This window comes from Dendrobium catenatum, unplaced genomic scaffold, assembly GCF_001605985.2.
Source record: "Dendrobium catenatum unplaced genomic scaffold, ASM160598v2 fragScaff_scaffold_586, whole genome shotgun sequence".
In the NCBI taxonomy this organism is placed as follows: Eukaryota; Viridiplantae; Streptophyta; class Magnoliopsida; order Asparagales; family Orchidaceae; genus Dendrobium; species Dendrobium catenatum.
The window spans coordinates 1,316,577-1,341,352 of record NW_021319048.1 but is presented as its reverse complement, the minus strand read 5'-3'; the positions used below and the strand labels follow the sequence as shown (position 1 = coordinate 1,341,352).

General features: G+C 35.3%; 1 protein-coding gene across 1 annotated transcript; it reads left to right on the top strand.

The window, feature by feature from the left end:
- Positions 1–1,994: 1,994 nt before the first annotated feature.
- Positions 1,995–10,595, top strand: LOC110099295 (probable fatty acyl-CoA reductase 4). Its single transcript, XM_028694857.1, has 9 exons — positions 1,995–2,001; positions 7,995–8,063; positions 8,276–8,363; positions 8,920–8,928; positions 9,008–9,172; positions 9,251–9,332; positions 9,815–9,895; positions 10,344–10,347; positions 10,465–10,595. Exons 1-9 carry the CDS (start codon positions 1,995–1,997, stop codon positions 10,593–10,595), a joined length of 636 nt encoding a protein of 211 aa, XP_028550690.1.
- The last annotated feature ends 14,181 nt before the right edge of the window (positions 10,596–24,776 follow it).

Here is a 24,776-nt window from a genome sequence, read left to right as displayed (position 1 = left end):
AATCTCCTCTCGTCTTGCTAGTGTTCTTGAATGTGCCGAGGAGAAAGAAGTTTCTCTTGCAAGTGGAGAGGAAACAATACCCAAATCTCCATCCAAAAATCTGAGAACAATTTTATATTTTGATCCAAAATCTGAGAGAAAATTTTAGATTTCTATAATTAGGAGATAGAGAAATTGGAGGGAGAATTAAAGCTTTGAGTTCATGTGAGGTATTAATGAGGGAGAGAGGAGATTGGAGAGAGAGAGAGAGAGACGGGTATGGAGAGAGAGGGTGAGGGAGGGGGTGAAAATAGATTTGATAAATTAGGAAAGATTTTTCAAATTAATCAAATTTGAATTTCAAATCTACCCAAATTTGAACCAACTAAATTAGGAAATAAGGCTTGAATGGGGAAGAGGGGCCTGGCCGGCAGCTAGGTGCTTGGGGCCAGCGGAAGTAGGGTTCAGGTATGGGGGGGGGGTCGGGTGGGGTGGGGAAAACCGGCGGCTAGATGAGGGTGGAGGGGAAAAGGGTGGGAAGACAAGTTACAAGAACGAAACCACAAACCCGACTTATCTAGGTTGGTGGGTATTGCGCCAATCTACCTCTCATAGGGATCTCTCTCCATTAGAACTCTCAAGCTCTCACAAGAACTCATGCAAGAAGAAACTTTTCAATCAATCATTCATTGCTCATAAAATAGAACTGTGGGTTATAAATAGCCTAATACAAGACTCAAGAAATAAAAGACTAAAATGCCCTCAGGGCTTACATACGACACTCATTCACTAGAAGGGTACAACGGGAAATAAAGGACATAAAATAAAATAAACAAACTACACGACATAGAAATAAAACAATACATTATATAATTAGAAATACAATGAATCAATCGTGGCCGTATATCGACGATCACGTCTCTGGTAAATCTTCCATGATCCGATATCCCCATCAACCAGTCAACCTAAATTGGACACGTTTAAGAAATGGGTCAAAAAGATCATCCTGAATCTGACCCACTAACTCATTTTGGTTTATTTTGTAAATAACTAATTAATTATAAATTTTAGGATATTCGAAAAACAAATAAGAAGATTATTCTTACATATAAAAAATTTAGAAGAAAATATGAGCCATACAGAATACATATTGTGCAATCGAAATAAACGTGCTCTAATTTCAGAAATAATTGCACACAGGATTATACTAAGGTCAAATTATATTTATGTAGATAGTTTTTTTACTGAAAATTTTAGGGCACTTGTTTAAATATGTCTTAATATTATTGCATTAGAAATTTATCTATTTTTGTGTGGTGTTTGGTTAAAAAATAATTCTATTCAAAAAGCTATGATTCTGAGGATGAAAAATATAGCCATATGAACTAAAGAGTTTACACATGTATAGCCATATAAACACTGGCAGAGCCACGATGGAGGCACTGGGAGCACATACCACCACATGCCTGAAGGCAAACTTTTCTATCCAAGTGGGGTCGGTTTGGCCTATGGGGTTGAGGCAGGTGCATAGGCGACGATCGTGGCGGAGCTAGACAACGATGTAGGTGCGCATGGAACTAAAAGAGGAGAAGAGGTCTTGAGTGGAGATGAGGCTAACTTCGAGGAGGTGGAATCGTGTAAGTTGAATGTGAATGCAGGAGAGGAAGGGGAAGAGATTAATTATTATGATTAATAACTATTTTTATATAAAAATTAACAATGACATTCCATTAGTACAAACAAAGGTAAAAATATTCTGTGGGGATACGGACGCCATCCGGAGGCGAATCAGAACGCGCCACATCACTTTTTTATTGTGTACCGGGTGACATGGCATGTTCTGATTCGCCTCCGGATGATTCGGTGTCCGCACAGAATAATTTCTCCAAGCCAAGAGGAGCTTTCTCTGAAACCAAATCAACACCATTAAAGTTATTCCACTCTATCTGTCTCAAGTACTCAGTATTAAAACCTTTATATATTAGCTACAATTAACAAGTAAAGGGTGAGAAACAATGGAAAGTTATGCCAAATATGTTTGCCATAATTAAGCTTCCTTAGGCTTTACTTTTCTACTATAGTCATTGTTGTTTTCCCTTCTTCAACTTTCATTCCTCTCCTAGTTACAGCATATTACAACTACAAGTAATACCAAGATCAGATTTCTTCAATATTACATTATTACTAATGTAATTCATTACGAGTAGTAATTTTAAAATTATCTAATCTAATTGTATTTGATAACTATTTTATAATAAATAATAAAAGTTTTAATATTTATTTTTAATGCTTAATAATTTGATTATTAATAAATTAGAATAATTTGTTACCGATGAGATTATATTTTTGTATAATATATGATTTCCTTAAAATTTTAAATTTCAAATATCTTTTGACAGTAATTTTAAAGTTGATAATCTAATAAACTATATTTCTGTATTGTCGATAGTAGGATAACAATCTCTGGGTTACATTATAAATTTCTTTTTTAATAACACTAATACTTAAACATTTAAAGAAAAAAAAGTAGATTTTAATGTTAAACAACTAATACATTTTTTTAATTTAATAATTTATAAAAAATAAATACTGATATTGAATGATCGGAAAATTATTTCATATAAACTATTAAATTAAAAGGCAAAAAAAATTATCCAAAAAAAAATTAAGAGTATTTTAAATATCATTAATTTATGCTGCCGCTAATAACAGATTTTGGCTCCGTCCTTATGATATGAAATCACCATATTGTTTCCATTGATATGATTAGAGCTATTTTCTTCAATTTCATAAATACGACAATTTCATAAGTAATCCTATTGCATTATGTAAGTATAACTACCAACAAGAGGCTTAGGCTTTATTTGTGACAGCTTTCTTTCTGCTTCTTAAAGCAACTTTCTAATACAAAAAATTAAATTTTTGTACTAAGAAACTGCTTTAAGAAACAATAAGAAAACTATCGCAAATGAAGCCTTAATTATATAGAATGTATTTCTTTCTGAACAAAGAAGAGAACCAGACTGATTTCAAAGAATAGAGGCATGCCTTGAATTAGGGGTGTCAAAACTGGGTCACGAGTCGGGTTCGAGTCTAACCCAAACCGACCAGAAGCTAAACAGGTTGACCCGAACCCGACCCGATTATGGATACGGGTCAATATTCAGGACCCGAACCTGACCCGAGTCGGGTTCGGGTCAACCCGGAATGACCCGTTAACCCGAGTTATTTTCAAAAAAAAATTCAAAAACAGATACACATAAAATTATAAACAAAAATTTGCATAAATAAAAATTTTATTTACGAATCAAAACCAATTTGTTAATTACAATATACAAATTATACAAAATATTAAACTATCAAATAAATTACACAAATAATTACAATTTATAAAAATGTCAAACCATAATTACAATTTACAAAATATTCAACTCCTTGATGTCTTGACTCTTGTGCCTACGGCCTGCCCTCATAGAAATAAGCTAACTGCAAAAAATATAAACAATTAAATAGATATAATTTGAAATCCATGAATTAGTTGAATGCTTGAGTTATTACCTCAGATTAACCCTCCAAATGCCACCTGGTTGCAATAACTTTTTTCCCACAATTGACTTCACAATAAGCTTAGAAGGGTACTCATCATCGCTACTCAACTTTCAATCCTTTCGGAACCAACCATCAACACAGCCAACCAGCAACAACACAGCAAAACAGGAATAACAGCAAAAGAATCTCCCTGACAAGTGCCAACACAGCCAACCAATCTCCCTGCCAACACAGCAAACCGAGCTACCCAGCCAACCAGCCAGAGAAACCACTAAATTTATTTTTATTCTGTTATTTCTGTGCAGTTTCTATTATTTTTTTCTGTTCAACAAAACCTCCCAACAAACCATCATATAAAATACATCATATAAGTTTATTTCTGTGCAGTTTCTACTATTTGTTCTGTTCAGCACAACATCCCTGGGCTTTTGAAGCACCCAGCAACAACACAGCAAACCCATTAACCAATGTAATCCAACAAAACACATCAAACTCAACACCCTAAATGTTTAAAGACAGCAACAACACCAAGACAGCAACCAACCCAACAACACAGCCAACCATCAAAGTATCAAACTAGTTTCTGCTATTATTTCTATGCAGTTTCAACTATTTTTTATGTTGAGCAAACTATCCCAGCACTTCAAGACATCTGGAAAATGGGTAAAAAACCCTCCAACAAGGCACATACAGAAATAAAAAATCTGATGAAAAGGAACCTCCACAAAACAGATAATCCCCAAAAATAATGATCCGGGAATTATACAAACACAACACTAGGCAGACAGATAGCAGAAGAGAACATGGTCCAGCTAACAAAAAAACCAAATGAAGAGACCAAACCCGACCACCACAACCAACCCAGCAAAATGCATAAAGACAGCAACAACCCAAAGACAGCAACCAACCTTGCAACCCAACAACAACACAGACAAGTAGCCAACCATAAAACTAGTTTTTGCTGTTTAGAGACAGCAACCAACCATCAAACCAGTTTCTGCTGTTTAGAGACAGCACCATAAAAATAGTTCATTACATCAATTTAAAGAAAAATTAGACAGCAAATAAATTCACAAAAAAATGTAACATAAATGAATAATCACCATGCTCTCCGTATAACCAGTCCTTAGCACAAATTAGTACCTCAACAATATCATGTTTTAATGCACTTCGGTATTGATCTATAATTCTATCGCTATTGCTGAATGCACTTTCAGATACTACTGTTGTTATTGAAATGCATAGTACATCACGAGCCATTGCTGAAATACTAGGAAATCTATATTGGTTCCCTTGCCAAAACTTTAAAATGTCTAAATCAATACTGCTATCAAGCTTAGGTTTATCTAGGTAGATATCTAATTTAGATTTCCTAGGTGTATAAGCATCCTTCTGAAATGAAGCAAAATCCTGTATTTTTTGGATTGGTATTAGAAAAAGAAATCAAAAATAAATAAATTGGTAAATATACGTACAAAGTTCAACAAAGAACCTTCAAAAATTTAGACTTAATCTTTGTAGGACACCCTTGTGTAACCTCATTGTTTCTTGTACATCCTCCTAATAAAGAATTCATGCTTGTATAGTAGTCAGCACACAATAAAATTAACTTGAGTTTCAGCTTCCTAAGTTCGGAGAGGTAGTTGCCACCATACGTCATTTTGTATCTCGGATCTAGAATCACTGCTACTGCCAAAATATCACTGAATTCCGACTAGTATTTTTCAAATTTTACAATCATTACAGTAGCCATTTTCTTTAGGGTCTGATGGCTACTGCCCAAAACATTTTTAAGTTCCGCATAAGCTGTTGAAATACAAGGGAAGTATAAATTTGTTATATGATATTTAGACCCAGAAATAAGAGAAGTTATTTTATATAAAGGTTCCAAAAACTTGCAAATCTTTTCAGCTCTTTCCCATTCAATAGATGTTGGATAATTCTTGTAATTAGAATCAACCAATTCTAAATGTTGAAAAACCCGTTTAAAATAAACTGCACTGTCAAGCATTAAGAAGGTGGAATTCCATCGGGTTGGTACATCCTGATGTAAACCTCGTTTCCCATCCAAGCAACTTTGTAAAGCCAAATCAAGAAATTCTTGTTTTCTAGCCTGAGATCCCTTAACATACTTAATGTTTTCTCTTATTTTCGTAGTTGCACTATCAATGTCTTTCAAACCTTCTTGAACTACAAGATTTATTAAATGTGCTATGCAACGTATATGAAAAAAAGCACCCTCTATTATCAAGGCACCATGCAAATTCAAATGATTTCTTAGATAATCAACTGAACTATTATTTGCAGAAGCATTATCCAAAGCAATACTGAAGAGCTTGGATTCTATTTTACATTCAACCAAAAGCAACTGTAACTGCTCAAACAATGAAATTCCATCATGGGGAGGTGGCATGAATACAAAAGTAATAATTTTCTTTTACAAATGCCAATCATTATTAATATAATGAGCAGTTAAACAAATAAAACCATCAGTATTTATAGATGTCCAAAGGTCGGATGTTAAGCAAATACTGCTAGTGTTTCTAGATAACTGTTCCATTAAATTAATCTTCTCCTTAAAGAATAGTCTTTTGCAATCATTTCTAGCAGTGTTTCTAGAAATAATTGCAAGTCACGACGAAGATATAAAAAAATTGCTCGAAGTCCAACCTATTCCACACATTGAAATGGTAAATCATGCATGATGATAGAAACAGTAAACAAGTCACGAAATACATCATGATCAAACTTGTCATCAGACATAGATATTGAAGATTCAGTGTTGTTTTGTAAAATCAACTGTCCAATATCACGCATATTTCTTTTCTTACAATTTTCGAGGTGGCGTCTAAGATTACTGGTTCCATTTTTTCTATCACATAGATAAGTAGTACCACATTTCTTGAATTTACATTTTTGTTTTCCATCTTTTATAATAGGTAACATCTCATAATGGCCCCAAACAACTGAGGTCATTCTTCGCCGTTTCTTAGTAACTGTTGCATCATTACATTGATCGTTAGAGGGCTCTACAGGTATTTCACAAGTCTGGGGTTCTTCATTTTCAGCAAAAGAAGAATTCCCATGAATGGTATTTGAATCCTCCATCTAACAAAAAAAATTATAAAATATTACAACTTCATAATGCTATTTATAAAATTTCTTTTTTAAAAAAAATACACATAACACATTGAGACTTTATAACGGCTAGCTAACTGCTCAAGCCAACCATCCTACACTAAAAAGAAGTATGACTTCAATACTTAATGGGTTAAGGGCTTGTTACTCCAAATACTTAGTAATAAGTAATAACTAATAACGACCAAATAATTGCAAGTTCTTAATATGTTGTTGAACAACAACTCATCAAAATAACTAAGACTCTATGGGTGTCAACTAGAAGCAATAACTGAACAAAAAAATAGCAGTAACTGGACAGAAATAACAGTAGAAACTGCACAGAAATAATAGTAGAAACTACGCAGAAATCCCAGAACATAGAGCACGACCTGGCTCTTTTGCATAGAAATAACAGCAAACTGCACAGAAATAAAAGTAGATACTACACAAAAATAACAGCAAAAAGTGCCCAGAAATAACAGTGGTAGCTTCACAGAAATAATAGCAGAAACTGCACATAAATAATAGTAGAAACTGCACAGAAATAACAGCAGAAACAGCACATAAATACATGAACATAGAGCTCAACCTAGCTCGTTTGCACAGAAATAACATCAGAAATTGCACAAAAATACCAGAACATAGAGCTTGACATGGCTCGATTGAACAGAAATATAGCAGTAAGTGAACATAAGTGCATAACTACAGTAAACTAATAGAAAACCCAGCTGAATTGGACCAAAAAAACCAGAAAATTGAGCCGGAACTTCGCAACACAGCAAGAGAAATCTCTCCTATGCTCATAATCTCATATATCATGCTTCTAAAAGGAGAAGAAAGGGAAAAAGATGAGAGATACAAACAGCGAGAGATGTAAGTATTTCTGTTGAGCCAAAGCAGATGTGCACGATGAACACCATGAAACCACGGACTAAGAATATGCCAGAGAAGGAGAAAAGAGGAAACCAGAGACAGATCGAGGAGATCTGTAAAGATAGATCGAGGAGATCTATAGAGACAGATCGAGGAGATCTGTAGAGAAGAGAACTTCAAAAACCCTAGACGAAGCAGCGAAGAAGAGGAGAGCTACGGCGCGTGAAATGAAAATGGATGGCGTAAAACCCTAACACGATTGAAATAATAATAATAATAATACAAGGCCATTCTATGACCATATTAATTATCACTTTAAGAAAAGGATATCTCTTGGACATATGCCATATGCCATCCCATCTTGTATATATAAATGCCTAAGGAAACTTCTCTTAAATCTACATCTCTTTGATTCCTTATATTTCTTTGTTGATAGTTTTTATATAAAAACTATTGGCTCACGTTGGAGATAGGTAGTATAGTTCAGTACTTAAAGGATAAGAGCATCTTTGTCACTGGTGCCACTGCTTTTCTAGCAAAGAGTATTATCTCACAAACCATTTCGTCTATTAATATGCCTTATATAACATGAGATTTTGTTTTAGGCTTCATTTGAGATTGCTTTCTTCCTGCTTCTTAAAGAAGCATTTTAGTACAAAAATTTTCTGCTTTAAATAACAAAGCCTTGGTTGCACTTTCAAAAGTTTAAAGATATAGTTCTAACGCAAGTTGTTGTTTGTTGCTTGGTTTGAAGTCTTTGTGGAGAAGGTTCTTAGAGTTCAACCTAATGTGAAGAAACTCTTCCTTCTTGTGAGAGCTAAGGATGCCAAATTTGCTACATAGCACGTGCAAAATGAGGTATAACTCTCTTTTTAATATTTATCATTATTGATCATATTGAGCTGTTAGACGCGACTATGACTCGAGTTCAAATGGGTTGATCAAGGCCTGAATAAAAAAAATTAACTTTGTGCTAGCAAGGCTTGGGTTTATGAAACTTGGTCAATTTTAAATCAAATTTTCACAGATTCAAGCCAAACCTATTATTGTTATAATATATTTATAGAGAGAAAGAAAGTCTGTGTGTTGATTTGAGTGATTAGTTAACAAATTTCAAAATTTGAACATAAAATTTAGCTCTTCATGTGACTTGTTATCAAGGTTTATTCTTTATGGAAATTTATTAATAGGTTACTTAGAAAGGGTAATTTTGTAATTTTAGGGGAAATTATATAATATGTGTATAATTTCATCTGAATTAGCTTGGTGAAGGACTGCAAGTTAATTAGCAATCATTGGTTATAACTTGTTTTTTTTCTACTTTTGCTCTTTAATCATTGAAGGAGGCTTTCCACCAATAAACCATACAACCACTTTGATATAATATTTTGTTATCAGTTTTGCCATGTTATTATAAGCTATCCAAATTAATTGTTTGTTGGTTATGCTATCTTAAGCTACTAAGTTGTTTTATTTTTTCTTATAGGGCTAGAATGTATGGCTGGCCAAACACCTATGTATTTTCAAAGGCCATGGGAGAAATTCTTTTAGGTCATTTAAGAGGAGAGAAGCCACTAGTTATCATGCACCCAACAATTATAACAAGTGTCTATAAAGGCTCATTAACAGGTTGGATAGAAGGAGTAGGTAAGTGCATATATACCTTCCCATGTTTTTGTATGTTAACATTTGCTTCTTGATCTAAGTCAACATTCACTTAATGTTGTAGGACAATTGACAGTGTAATACTTGGTTATGCAAAAGGAGATATTTTATGCTTTTTAGGAGATCCAGAAGTAGTTATAGATTTGGTCAGTTATCTTTATTTGCATTGATGCTAAATATTTACAAGAAAATAAATATGTTGATATATATATGTATATGTGTGTGTGTGTCTATATATATATAATAAGATTAAATTAAGCGTATTTCTATGGTTTATTCTTTTAAAAAATAAACTCTTTTTTTTTTGGAGAAAGCCTTCTGATTTTGTTTGCTACATATTTTTTTCCACATATATTATACTATGATACAACTTGTTCTTATTCTTAAATAATAAACAACATCTTCCTATGCTGATTGTACCAACCATATAATAATTTCAAGTCAACTATCTTAAATTTTAATCGTAAGAAAAATAAGATTAAGGTGATAATGATATAATACTGCCTTACATGAAATATTGGTTTCATATACATAATAAAGGCAAATTTACACACCTACAATATATCACAACGTCAAGATAAAATTAGCTCTATTATTATAACTTATTCAAGCATGCTAACTTTGATAGATTCCTGGAGACATGGTGGTTAATGCCATGATTTTAGCAATAGCTACACATTCAAATCAACATTCAGAAGTCATATATCATGTGAGTTCATCTGTAAGAAACTTGGTGAAACTTTCAACAATAGAAAAATGTTTCTACCAATATATAGCGAAGAACCGTCCGACTCGTAGTGATGGCAAGGAAATCAAGGCAAATAAATTTCACTTCATTAGAACAATGCCAATTTTTCATAGATACATGCTTCTTCACTATCGTCTACCTCTTGAGGTAAACTCTATTTCTATTTTAGAATTTTTTTTATTATATATATAGTATGTAATTCTTGATATGTGATTTTAACTTGAGCTTATTATTCAAGGGTGTGTAGTTAACACAATATTCTTTGGTGTTGTGGTTTCCTATTAAGGGCTTGCGCTTGATAAATCTAGCTCTTTTTGGATTATTTACTCAACAATTCAACACATATTGGAAGAAATATAACATGTGATCCGCCTTGCTGATATCTATGCACCATATACATTATTTAAAGGAAGGTAAGCTCAAGTTTACTACTTATGAGTAATAAATAATTATATTCGTTACATTTGAGATATCGACAATATTCTTATTCAATATTGTGATTAACTGCAGCTTTGATGATTCTAACTTAGAAAGTTTGAGAAAGGCAATGGTGAATAATGATGAGATGAAGTTGTTTGATTGTGATCCCAAGCACATTGAATGGGATGATTACTTGATTAACTTTCACATTCCAGGTGTAATCAAGTATTTGCTTAAGTAGAATATTGAAAAATGATATTATGCCGCATATATATCCTTAATTTATTGGAGAGCAGAAGTATTAAATGATTGATGCATGCTTTTGATTGTAATATTTGTTGAGCACACCTAGATATTTATCTTAAATTCAAATTAATCACAATTGTATTTCCATAAACTACAATGGTTAATTTATTATGAAATGTATTTGTGGAATATAAGTCAATAAATATGTTTGTTAATGTGGCCTATGAACTTAAAATTTTAATTCTTGACGCATTATAAGATAGATTAGGATGGCTTGAGACAGTGTCCTTGTCTTGGCTACTAGTTTTTGTTTAGCGAGTACCACTTTTGTTTAATTTTTTTCTTTTCACATAATGAATTTATTACTCTAATAAGGTTGATTGTAATTAAGAAGTTCGCGTGAATTTTTCTAGGCTCTTAGTTTAGCTTGATCTTTGAGAACAAATAGTTGTTGACACAAGTTCAAATGCTCCTTTTATTGGTATGCGCACACACACATGAACTAATAAGGCTATCTATATTTGACATGACCCAAAGCCTGACCCAGACCAAACCCAAAAAATGATGGGTTCGGGTCAACCCATTTGACATATGGGTCGGGTTTGAGTTTTCGACCTGTTTACAAATCGGGTTGGGTTCGATTTGACCTAAATCAACCTCGCAACCATCATCCTTGACTAACACTGGCTACCCCACTCATGCAAACCCCCCCCCCTCACGGTGCTAGATGATCGACCCCTATGCCTGTGCTCATGAGTCACAACTCGACCCTGAAATCCATTGGTTGCAGCCCACATTTTTCTCACCTACAGCTCGAGCTTTCCTCATTTGGGCATTCCCACTAGGTCACTCATGCCAATGTGGTCACGCTAGTCTCTAAATCCATCATCATGCATCATGCGGTCATTCCCAAGCCCTACGTACTGCCCATTCCCTCTCACCTCGCGTGCACATTCCTACTCAGCCACTTGCATTCGCGTCCAAACTCAATGCATGGAATATGCAATGGTGGGTTCTCAGTTAGGTTCGGGTCAACCTGGTAATCCGCACGGGTCCTTTTCTTGTTGTAATTCCTGACCCATTTACAAAACTGAGTCGGGTTACAATCAACCCGTTTAGACCCAGGTCAATTCGGGTTGGACACACCCATTGACCCCTTTTGACACCCCTATCATATATAGACCTTGTAGACCAATTACCATGCTCCGTTAAATTTTGCTTCTCCATCAATCAAATATGAGAAATGATGCTCTTTAGAGAACTCTAACTTCTTATCCCATAGATGGGATGATAAAGGAAAATGTAGTATGCATGAAGAGCCATTATATTCTAGATTTTTTTCTAAAATTTATATGATTAAAGAATATTTTGAATAAAAATGGGAATACATCTAGTTTTAAGCCCTATTTTTTTCAATTTTATTTCTTCATAACTAGTATACTTATTTTGTATTATCCCTTTATATATAATAAATAAGTAACAAATCTTCTCAATTTAGTGCAACTACATCTTAAAAATAATTCAGCTTACAAATTCATTGATAACATGCATGCATCAATTGAATTAATAATTCAGCTTACAAATTCATTGATCACATGCATGCATCAATAGAATTAATCATTAAATAAAGAGGAGCATAACAATTTTATTTAAGTAAACAAAAGTTTTACATTTGGGGGAAATAATGCACTATATAGTATACATAGAATTAATCTTCTAAAATTTCTAAATAAATGCAGTCTCATATTCCAAAATTAAACTTTTAGTGAAAAATTTAGTTAAATATAAATATCTTTGGTGGGATTGAGCTAAATTTTTTGTGAAAATATAACTTCATGATGAACTTTGCCTTTGGATTTCTTATGAGATTTGTACCATTCATGATATTATAGATAAATAGTAATCTTAATTTAAATCTAAAGGCCCTTAAGCCAACTTGACATAAATTATATTAGGATATCCTTGTGTACACATACATGCCAATGTATGTAACTCATATGTATCTCATCATATTCCAATTCATGGGACAGCTTCGGAGAGCATGCAGTTAAATCAGCACTCACCCTTAGCAATCTTTGTCGTCCAAAGGATTCACTAACACTAGTTTGTGGGCAAGTAGCTACTCACCCATATGGACATCAAAATATACAGATTCACCCCTAGAAGATAAAACCAAATGTGCAATTTTCCTTGTTGGGCTCCTCCAAAGGTCTTTTCCAATAGGTTTTTGATCCAAAGAGCAGTCTTCTTAAGATAATTCTCTATCCCATAGAAATGGTTCACAATCAAAAACACCAACCTCCCATGGGTATTTTGGATCAAGTAACAAGAAGCACCCACATATAGAATCCATAATAACTCTTTGTATCAAACTCATCCCAAGCCAGCAACAGCTTCAGCCAAGAGGACTCACCATCTATTCTCCAGGACTTATAATATGTTCTTGAAGACTCACCTTTAGAGACTTGCCCTATATATCAAGTTCTGAAAGCCATCCAAAATGGCCTCTCCTAAAGACTCACCCAATATACTTGTCAAAGAGAAGGGATCGTCAAAGATAGGGGTCCACATCTACATCTTTTTAGCTAGTTCACATATCTATGCTATTTGCACTGATCACACAGCATGGACTATTTTTTCTATTTATTTTATGCTCAATCTTTCATGTAGCCCTCTTAACTCTATAAACCAGAGGTGAGATGCATAGTTTAGACATCATACTATAGGAATTATTCACAAAGATATTAGAGGTTTCAACTTAACCTCTATACTAAACATGTTCTCACTTGGTTCTCTAACTATCTTCTACTAAACACCTATTAGTAGGGTTGGGTATCGTCCTTGGAAAAATTTGAATCCAGTAATCCTAAAGAAATTTTTCACACTTTTTTGTAAAAGCCAAAAAAATCTTTAAAAAGACAGACAAGTAGCATTATTAAAAAAATTTGACCACCTGGGCGATTTTGTGGTGCTCTCTCTGCTCTTGCTCGAGGCCTCTGATCGGTCTCTTCCGGTGATCTTTGCTTGTGCTGATCTATTTCCTTGTGGTAACTTCGTTCCTTTTCTGGCTCTGTCCCTTCTTCGGGTTTCTTTTCGTTCCTTCGACTATTTTTTTTCTTCTTGTCGTTGTGGTGTTTTTTGGTTCGGTTGGTAGTTGTGGAGGGGGGGGGATGACGTCTCCTACGTCATCCATCCCTCTGGCATCTTTGGTTCTGATTAGTAAGAATCGATCCTTTAAAGATGTTGTCTCAGGTAGCTCATCTTCTTCGGCTGCTAGGGTTCCTTCTGTGAGATCTTCGTTTAAGGGCTGTCATGTGCTATTTTTTGAAGATTACGTGGTTTCTCAGCTTGCTGAGCCTTTTTCCTTTACCCTTGTCAGAAAAATTGTTCTGCGTCGTCCGAATTTAGATGTTATTCATAATTTTTTTCTCACACTTAAGCTTTCTGGTCCGTTTAATGTGGGGCTTTTGGATCCTAGTCACATAGCAATACAACTTACGAATGATTTGGATTATAGTCATATTTTTTTCTTGTCGTTTGTATTATGTTCATGGGTGTCAAAAGAGTTGCTTAAATGGTCACCGGATTTTGATGTGAGGGAGGAATCTCCTATTTCCCGGGTGTGGATATCGTTCCCTAACCTTCGGTTATATTTTTTTAATACTCATATTCTATTTGGACTTGCTGTTGTGTTTGGTAGACCCTTACAAATTGATCAAGCTACTGCTTCGTTATCGAGACCTTCTATGGCTAGAGTTTTGGTTGATCTTGATGTATCCAAAAAGCATCCTCAAGAAATTTGGTTGGGATCAGAATTGAAGGGGTATTTCCAAAAAGTGGATTTTTAAAATCTTCCTATCTTTTGCTCCCATTGTAGGATGCATGGACATGGTATTAATGAATGTTTTCGTTTGCACCCTAATCTTCGTAAGGATAAAGGGCCTTCTACTTCTAATGTTGGCCTGGTTCATGGGGAAAATTTTTTGAAAGAACCTAATGATTTAGGTGCGGGGTCTGGTTCTGGTTATGGCTCTAAGGAACCGTTGATTCAAAATTTTGAGGTTGCCTTTGCTTCTGGCTTTAAGGATTACAATACTGAGCATGGGGATGAGGCCGCTCTTTCTAATGATATGGTTGTTAATACTGATGAACCACAGCAGGATTGTAATGTTCTTCTTATTAATGTGTTGGATTTGGATAAAATCCCTAATGTTCCTACTATTTCTATTAATGCTATAATGATTTCTAATGATCCTATTTTATCTCCTAATATAGTCCCTAATTCCTCTCATATGCTTGTTGAAGATGATGTGCCTTCTAACAAGATTCTTTCTCCCATAGATCAAGATAAATGGCATGATGCAATAACTGTGGATAATTCGGATAACCTTGAAGTTGTGCTTGATCTTGGGGATATTGATTCGCCCATGATTAACCTTGGTTTTGTGGCCTCCAAGGCTTTGGAGCCTACGGTTGTAAGTGCGGTCTCTTCTTTAATTCCTTCCAAGCCTCCTTTGGAGGGTTTTTCGAATAATTTTTCTACTGTTGAGGATGGTGTGCTTTTTTTAGAGGGTGATTTGCCTCCTCCCGTGAGGCTGGTTGAATCCCATATTGATGGTCAGTCCTTTTTAGTTGGTAATTATTATTGCAAATCTATTTTCATGACATATATTTTGATGATTGACAAACACTATTGATTCTCTTGGACTACACGTTACTTCTAACTTTTCAGGAATCAAAGATTGGACGAACAAACGAAGCCAGATCAACATTGCGTAGGTTAGGATTTTGTCAGTCTGTACTTTGCTTTTTTTCTTCTTAAGTCTATTTGTAATGTTCAAAGAGACTGATGCTAAGTAACCCTACACACACACTTGAGAGACTTAGAAATTCTGTTTTTACTCAAATCGGCCAAGACGATATTTACATCATCCTGGACAATCTGAGTAAAAATAAAAATTCTAATCAGATATTCTTAATTAAGGCAGCCGTCATTAACCGATCGGCCTGGACGATACGTGTATCGGCCTGGACGATAAGCTTAAAATAGAAATAAATTGCCGCCATAAACATTTAAGGTATTATGTATTTTTGGTAATCGGCCAGGATGATCTTGGATCGGCCTGGACGATATTTTATAATTATGCCTTAATTGATCAGACAAATCAAGGAAGTAATTAAGGATGATTGATATGATCATATCGGCCTGGACGATCTAAGGATCGGCTGGGCTGATCTGTTCAAAAACCTTAGTTACTCCTGGATGATAAATATCGGCCAGCTTGAATTCAGGGCGATGCTCTGGACGATTTTCCTCTGATTCGTACTGATCAGCTGGGATGATCGTGAGATCGTCCTAGACGATCAAGCCAATTTTAAAATGCTTAAACATGCTGCTTCATAAAATTTCTTAAATTTTTTAATTAGTGTTGTTTTAGTCTTTTGGTTGTGTGCTAGTTTTTTTGTTGTATTTTGTTTTCACTTTGCTTTCTTTCCATATGATGAACTTTTCAAGCTTTTAAAATTTTTGGAGTTTTAGAGATTATGTTTAGCATTTCTAAATCGGTTAAAGGGAGAAATACCGTTGATGGTTTCCCTCCTTCTAACCTTGTTTAGTGGTATGATTTTCTTCTCTAAACAAAAGTCTAACTCATTTTAGCCAATGGTTTTTGAAACTAAGATTCTTTTTATCTTGCTACAAAAATCTATCTTGTGCATAATATCCAAAGTTCTTATATATCTCTCAAATTAATTAAGATCTTGCCTTTGCACTGATCATATGATTTTTGGTTTTATTTTGTGGGTAGTTCTTCCCTATGTTAGAGAGAGTGCTCATATTCTCTAATATCTAGAAGATATACTCACAACTAAGAACTTCTTTTAAAAGTTTGCAAAAGAGAATTGAGCTTGCAAAAGATAAAAAGGAAAGTGGTAAAGACGTCAAAATTGAAATAAAAAGTATATACACAAATGTGTATCAAAAATCAAAAGATGCTCAAAGAGCCAATCAAAGATTCAAGAGGCATAAAATGAGCCCACTAAAAAGCAAGCTATCCTCTCTTTTCAAAACTTTTAAAACTTAGAAGAACTTATGAGTTATGTGAGATTTTCAAAGGCTTGATTTCAAATTCCATGATTGAGAAAAATTACTTTGACATATTATTTATGAGATATTTTCTTTGTAAACAAGTTTTGAATGGATATTCTTTTTATCCTATTTAGTAACTCTGAGTTAGGCCTCTGTTTTTCAAAATACAATTTATACCCTGAAGGATGTCCGATCTAGGGTTAACAGAATCGGATATTCTACCTTCTTCCGATTGAAATTTGTTAACCTATTGATCTCTTGAAACTCTAAAGTTTAAATTATTTGAGAAATTATCATATGAATTGCTTTGATTAAAAAAATAGAAAAATTAAAAACAAAAATATTTGGTTTCTTTTCAAATTGTTTGTTTTTAGCGTTTTATCGCTGTTCTTTTTTCTTTCCTTCTGCTTTTCTTTTATTTTCTTTTTTAGGGCTTTGATCATCACCATCCTTCATTGATTTTCAAATTCTAAGTCACATCGTCCTGGATGATACTTTTATCGTCCTGGATGATAGGACAAATACTCTTCAAATTCCCATCTGCTGAACTTTTCTGTGCTTACTGTAACTCTTCGTCATGGACGATCAATTACCGTCCTGAATGATCTGATCGAACTCTGTTACAATCATGACGATATTCCTAGCCGATAACATATTTCGTCCTGGCCGATGCATTTTATGGTCATCGTCCTGGCCGATACACTGAATCGTCTTGGATGATCCACGTGTCAGTACATTTAAATCCTTAAAATCGGCACCAGACGATCCATTATTGGACAATCGTTCTGGCCGATCCACTATTCATCCTGGACGATACACGTGGCACAAATCTAAAATGTTTTAACTTCGGCCGGTACGATCAATTATTGTGCATCATCATGGATGATACACCTAATCGGCCCGGACGATCTGCTTTTTCAACAGTCGTCTGGCTTGACTCCTCTGGACGATCGCCTGTCTCTAATCGGCCTGGCCGATATCTAATCGGCCCGGCCGATCGGACCGCCTTTAAGACCAATCAGCCTGTACGCAATTTTTGTGCCATATCGTCCTGGACGATTCTACGATCAACCTGGACGATATGGCCATTTCCTTAAATTCAGGTCATTCTAATCATGTTTTTCACTTCACATCCCTTCTCCTCTTGTGTTTCCTTGCTAACTCCTTTCTATGGCTGTTGGAAAATGGGTTCGACAAACTTCTGGGAGTTCTTTGAGGGCTAGGATTGACCCTCATTTCAGGGAGGCAGAAGATGAAGCTGCTTACCATCGATATAAAGAATGTGGGATAACTATCTCCAGAATCATCAATCCTGCCCACATTTCGTATCCGGTAATGGATCTTTTCGCTCATACTTCCCTTTGTTTCATTTTTTCTCTCGCTTTCCCCTTTAATACTGAGCTCCTTCATGAATTCTTCACAAATCTTCGCATAAATCCTACCTTCATAGCCCTAACCTCCTATATGAATCGACGCCACATCGAAATCACATATCAGGACTGTGTTGAACTTTTACAGCTATCTATCACCGGGGATAAGCTGCACATAATCATTTCAGATCCTGACTTTGACTGGTCCACAGCAAATTATTTCCTTCACCAGACCAATGCACCTTTTTATGTTGGAGAGACTAGCTCTTTAGTCAAAGATGCTAGGACAATCCAACATGTTCTTCGCACCTTCATAATTCCAAAAGACGGGGACTGAATCCACATCACTCCTCTATTGTCTCTGACTACTTTTTACATCATGAAATATAGAGAATTTAATACTGCAGACTTAATGTTTCGATACATTGATCACTTAACCACAATCCGCGTTCCAGGTCGTAAGAGGAAACCCAATCTGGCTTTAGGACACCTTAGTGCCTATGTCCTTGAAACCAAATATCAAATTCAATATCCTATTCCACCCAACCTCCCAACTCTCTTCTACTCAAACAGTTCCTTCAGTACCCTTCACAGTACTCGTCTCCACCCTGGGGATGAGGAATATTGGGGGGCTGAGGAGGAGGAGGCTCTCGCTCCCACTCCCGTTCCAGATCCTGTTCCTCTCCACCTGCACTCACCATTTGATTAGTTAATAGAGAGGTTTGATCGATGGGAGACCCGCTTCGATGCTTACGTTGCTGCACAGGAGCAGCAACATTCTGAGGATATGGCCCGCTACAAGCAACACCGCAAAGAGGATTTAGCCCATTTTGACAGATTCATTACTCAACAGCAGCAGTAGCATGACCAGGACATCGCCTGGTTCAATGCTCAGTTCACTACGCTAGCTAGCTACTTTCAGCAGCCACCTCCTCCACCTCCATCTGATGATCAGAGTCCCTTATTTTTCTAGTCTTTGTTTTCTATTTTTTTCTGTTTTCTGTAGTTTATCTTGTAGTTTGTTTTAGTCTCTATTGTGTTGTTTCCTTTTTCTTTTTATGTGTCTAGGACCCTCTTTTTGTGATAACAAAAGGGGGAGTAGGATGTGGTAGGAAAAGTTGATGTGCTTGTAACTTTGAAAGTTTAATGAACTGCTGTTTTTACTGAGATTTTCTTACTTGTGTTTGCCATCATCAAAACGGGGGAGATTGTTGCAAATCTATTTTCATGACTTATATTTTGATGATTGACAAACACTATTATTCTCTTGGACTACATGTTACTTCTAACTTTTCAAGAATCGAAGATCGAACGAACAAATGAAGCCAGTTCAAGATTGCGTATATTAGGATTGTGTCAGTCTGTACTTTGCTTTTTTTCTTCTTGAGTCTATTTGTAATGTTCAAAGAGACTGATGCTAAGTAACCCTACACACACACACTTGAGAGACTTAAAAATTCTATTTTTACTCAAATCGGCCAGGACGATATTTACATCGTCCTGGACGATCTGAGTAAAAATAGAAATTTTAATCTGGGATTCTTAATTAAGGCAGCCTTCATTAATCGATCGGCCTGGACGATACGTGTATCAGCCAGAATGATAAGCTCAAAATAGAAAGAAATTATCACCATAAATAATTAAGGTAGTCTGTATTTTTGGTAATCGGCCAGGACGATCTTGGATCGGCCTGGACGATATTTTACAATTATGCCTTCATTGATCAGACAAATCAAGGAAGTAATTAAGGATGATTGATACGATAATATTGACCTGGACGATCTCAGGATCGGCCAGACCGATCTGTTCAAAAACCTTAGTTACTCCTGGACGATAAATATCGGCCAGCTTGAATTCTGGGCGATGCTCTGGACGATTTTTCTCTGATTTGTACTGATCGGTCGGGACTATCGTGAGATCGTCCTGGACCATTAAGCCAATTTTAAATCGTCCAGCTTGTATTCAGGGCGATGCTCTGGCCGATCTTCTGAGATTTATACTGATCGGCCAGGACGATGTCCATATCAGCTTGGACGATATTGTCGGCAACTTGCAATTAATGAGCTCCTTTGAAGCTCTTCTATTTAAGAGCTCTTGTTCAACATTTTTGAACAATCTTTTGCTGCTTCCTTGACCTGAGAAGACCTTGAGGAGAGAAAAAGAGAGAGGACCTTGTGAGGGGGAGCTTGTGAGGGGATTCACAAGGGTTTCTTCAAGGATTGCTCTTCTTCTTCTTTGTCTAGAGTTTCTCATCCGTAGAAGGGTCGGTAGAGGTAAGTATATAGCATCTGATTGTGGTTCTCTGCCAACTTCAGGAGGAAGCAAAAGGAGATAGGTTCTCTGCCTTGCCGGGGTGGCAAAAAGAGGTTCTTTGTAAAGGCTTCTCCGCCTAGCTGTGAGGCCTAAAGGAGAGTCACGATTGTAGTGCAATACTTGGAGGGCGCCTCTGAGGAGTGGACGTAGGTCGAGTTGACCGAACCACTATAAATCTCTGTGTTCTTGTTTCTTGCTTCGGCACTTTAATTTACTCACTTATTTTTTTTTGTGGTGTGATTTTGGTTTACGAGAGTTTACTTCTTTGTGAAAAGAAAATTTTTAAAATACCAATTCACCCCCCCCCTCTTGGTTAGCTTGGGCCAGTTCTATAGGGCTTAACATCCCTAACAAACTTTCAATTATCATTGTGATGCTTATACTGATATGGAGGTGGACATTATGGATAATTTTTAGGCTAGAGCAGATGATGCTTGAGCTTTTCTAAGGGTCGTGGTAAGAGGGGTCGTAAGCCCAAGAATGTTGTTTTGTCGCCTAGAAATACCCGTTCTCACACTTCTCATTAAGCTATTTTTTATGTTTAATGCAATTATTTGGAATGTGTGGGTATTGGTTGCCCTTCTTCTAGATTTAGAGTTAAAAATTTATGTCACATCCATAACATTTCTATTCTTGTTTTACTTGAACCTCTTATTTCTGTTGAAAAGCTGTGTAGTACTGCTAAGTTTTTGGGCTTTAAATCTTCTTTTGCTAACATTTCAAACAAAATTTGGGTATTTTGGAAGGATTTTGTTAGAAATGATATTATTGGTAATTTTAATCAAGTGCTTCATTGTAATATTGAAAGTTCTAATTTTCAATGTTGCTCGTCTTTTGTTTATGCCGCTTCTTCTTGGTTTACTAGAAGGATTTTATGGGAGTAAATTTGTTAGTTTCATAATATTTGCAGCCTTTCGTGGATTGTTGGTGGGGATTTCAATACTATTTTTAATCCATCTGAGCGCATGGGGTGTTCTCTTCCCATTTATCAATCCATGGAAGATTTTAATGATATGATTTTGGATTGCGATCTTATTGATATTGGTTTTTCTGGCAACAATTTCACTTGGCATCGTGGTCATTTGTGGAAAAGGTTGGATATAGTTCTCTTTAATGATGTTTGGCATAATGCATTTCAATTGACTAAAGTTGAACATCTTAGTCATGCTCTCTCTGATAATTCCCCTATTCTTATTAATATTAAGAATGATTCTAGAGCCTCTATTTCCCACTTTAGGTTTCAGAATATGTGGCTGCTTCATTCCTCTTTCCTTGTTGTTCTGAGGGATAATTGGGAGGCCCTTCTTTTCCCTGATGACACTATTTCGAGTATGCATAGATTGTGGCTTAAACTTAAAAGGCTTAAACTTGTTTTGAAGTGGTGGAATCACAATGTCTTTAAAAACTTGTTTTCCAACATCCTTTCTGCTGAAGCTAATGTTAATTCTTTTGAAAGCTTGTGTCAACTGGATCCTACTGAGGTTAATTTTGCTTTGCTTAATGAGGCCAAAGTGGAGCTTTGTAAGCTTCAAGCTTAAGAAGAGGTTTTTTGAAAACAAAAAGCGGCTGCTAAGTACCTTGTGGAAGGTGATAATAATACTAAATACTTTCATGCTTTGGTTAAGAAGAGGTGTTCTTCTAATTTTATTCATAAAATTTCTCGTGCGGATGGTTCCATGGCTGAGGATAATGAGGAGATTTCTAATATTGCTGTTAATTTTTTTTAATGTCATCTTAATAAATCCTTTTATCCTATTGGTATTCCTAATCCTTCTTTTATTCCTCAATTGGTTTCGGTTGAGGACAATGTTTTGTTAACTAATCCTCCGTCTCTGGAGGAGCTTAAAGATGTTTTATTTGGTATGAATGCTAATTCTGTTGCTGGTCCGGATGGGTATACTACTAAGTTTTTTCAGAAGACTTGACCTATTATTTCCATTGATTTGTTTTCTGCTGTGATTGATTTTTTTAAGGGTTCTACTATTCCTAAATTCTTCTCTTCTACTTCTATTGTGCTTATTCCTTAGAACAATTATGTTAACTCTTGGAATGATTTTAGACCCATTAGTTTGTGTACTGTCTTTTATAAAGTGCTTTCTAAAATTCTTATGAATTGTTTAATTGTTCTTTTGCCTAAACTTGTTTCTCCTTACCATATGGGTTTTGCTAAAGGTAGAGCTATCTCTGACAATATCCTGTTGGCGCAGGAATTTTGTAATGATCTTGATGTTAAGTGTTGTGGTGGTAACATGATCATGAAACTTGACATTTCGAAGGCTTATGATAATATTAATTGGAATTTTATTTATCATATTTTGAGCCTTTTTGGTTTTGATGTTTCTTTCATCAGTCTCATTAAATCCTACATTGAATCTCCTTATTTTTCTATTCTTGTTAATGGTAAGAGCCATGGCTTTTTTAAGGCGTTTCATGGGCTACATCAGGGGGATCCTATCTCTCCTTCCCTTTTTATCCTTGCTGCTAACTACCTATCCAGGGCTTTGGAGGACACTTTTAAAAATTGTTCTAATCTTTTTTATCATACTTTAGGTGGCATCCAAATCTCCCATCTTTGTTTTGCGGATGATTTTTATGTTTTTTCTAATGCTAGTATTAATATGGTTGGTAAAATCATGAACTTGTTTGAGCATTTTGAATCGGTTAGTGGTTTGGCCTTTAACAAAACCAAGAGTTGCTTTATTATTGGTAAGATTGTCACTTTGGCTCGTTCTATGGATTTTAAAAACATTACTGGCTTTACCCAAGGTGCTTTACCTATTAAGTACTTGGGTATTCCTTTATATAAGGGTAGAAAGAGGTATTCTATTTTTGATGATTTAATTTTTGTTGCTCAAAACAAATTATCTTCTTGGGATTCTTATTTTTTAAGTTTTGGTGGCCGTTTAACTCTTATTAAAAGTGTTCTCTGTTATATTCCTGTTTATTGTTTTCAAACTCTTTTTCCTATGAATACTGTTTGTTAGAGGATTGATAGAATAATCAACAATTTTTTTTGGAAAGGCTCTTCTAATAGTTCCAAGATTCATTGGACTTCTTGGAATTAGTGTTGTGGGTCTGTGGATGAGGGGGCCTTGGGTTGTAAAACGATGATGGATTTGGCTTTGTCCTTCTCTTGTAAGCTTTGGTTTAAGTTCAGACATAATGACTGTCTTTGGGCCAATTTAATGATGTTTAAGTATTGTGGGAGGAGGCATCCTTCTTTATGTGGCTATGCTTATGGTAACTCTAAAGTTTGGAAACATCTCTTCTTGGTTAAGTGGAAGGTTGAGCCCTTTTTGGCTTAGGGGCTTGGTTATGACACCATATTCTTTTGGCAAGATCGTTGGATTAATGGTCAGTCCATTGACTCTTTATTAAATACTATCTCTACTACGAATGTGAAAGTGAACCATTTCTTTTCTGGCCATGGTTGGGATTTTGAGAAACTTTCCTCTGTGATTTCTGATTGCATTATTCAGCTTATTTTAAAGATTCCCTTAAACATTTATTCTAAGGATGTTTTGCTTTATTCTCTTTCTAAGGATGGCACTTTTTCGATTAAAGAAGCTTGGCATTCCTTCAGAGTTAAAAAGGCCCCTTCTAAGTTTTTTAATTTGTTTTGGCATAAATCTATTCCTTCTACTATTTCATTTTTTGTCTGGAGATTTCTTCATAAGCTCATTCCAACTGACGAGAACTTGAGTAAAAGAGGGTTTATCTTCCCCTCTAAATGTCAATGTTCCATGTTGAGAATATGCACCATGTTTTTATCTCCAGTCCTTTTGTTGTTAAGGTTTGGATTTATTTTGAAGACATGTTTCATTTCATTTTTTTTTCTCTGTGAATTCCACTTTATATTCTCTTTTTTATTGTTGGCTGATTAATTTTAAGGGGCATATTCGTAATGTTATTCCTTGTTTGATTCTTTGGTTTCTCTGGTTGGCCCGGAATGATTCTCGCTTTAATGGTGTGCCGATGGATTATAAGAAAATTATTCAAAAAATTAAGGATAAAGTGGTTGCCATGTTTTCTGCTCAGCTTATTTTGCATAAAAATTTCAAAAATGTCTATTTTGTTGGTCATAACCTGGGTATCAATTTGGTGGGGGATAATTCCATTTTGCTTTCTAGATGTACTACCTGAACGAAGCCTTCTTCTTCTTCTGTTAAGATGAATGTTGCTAGTGCTAATTTGGATAAGTCTTTAGGTTTTGGGGGTGTTTTAAGAGATCATAATGGCTCTTTTATCTGCGGTTTTGCTGGGCCTGTCGCCTGGGGGGATACCAATCTGGCTAATTTTGTTGGTGTGCTTCACGGTTTACAATTTTGTATTAAGGTGAATTTATCTGATGTTGTGTTGGAAACTAATTTTGATCTCAGGATGCTCAGGAGTTTGGATGATTTTA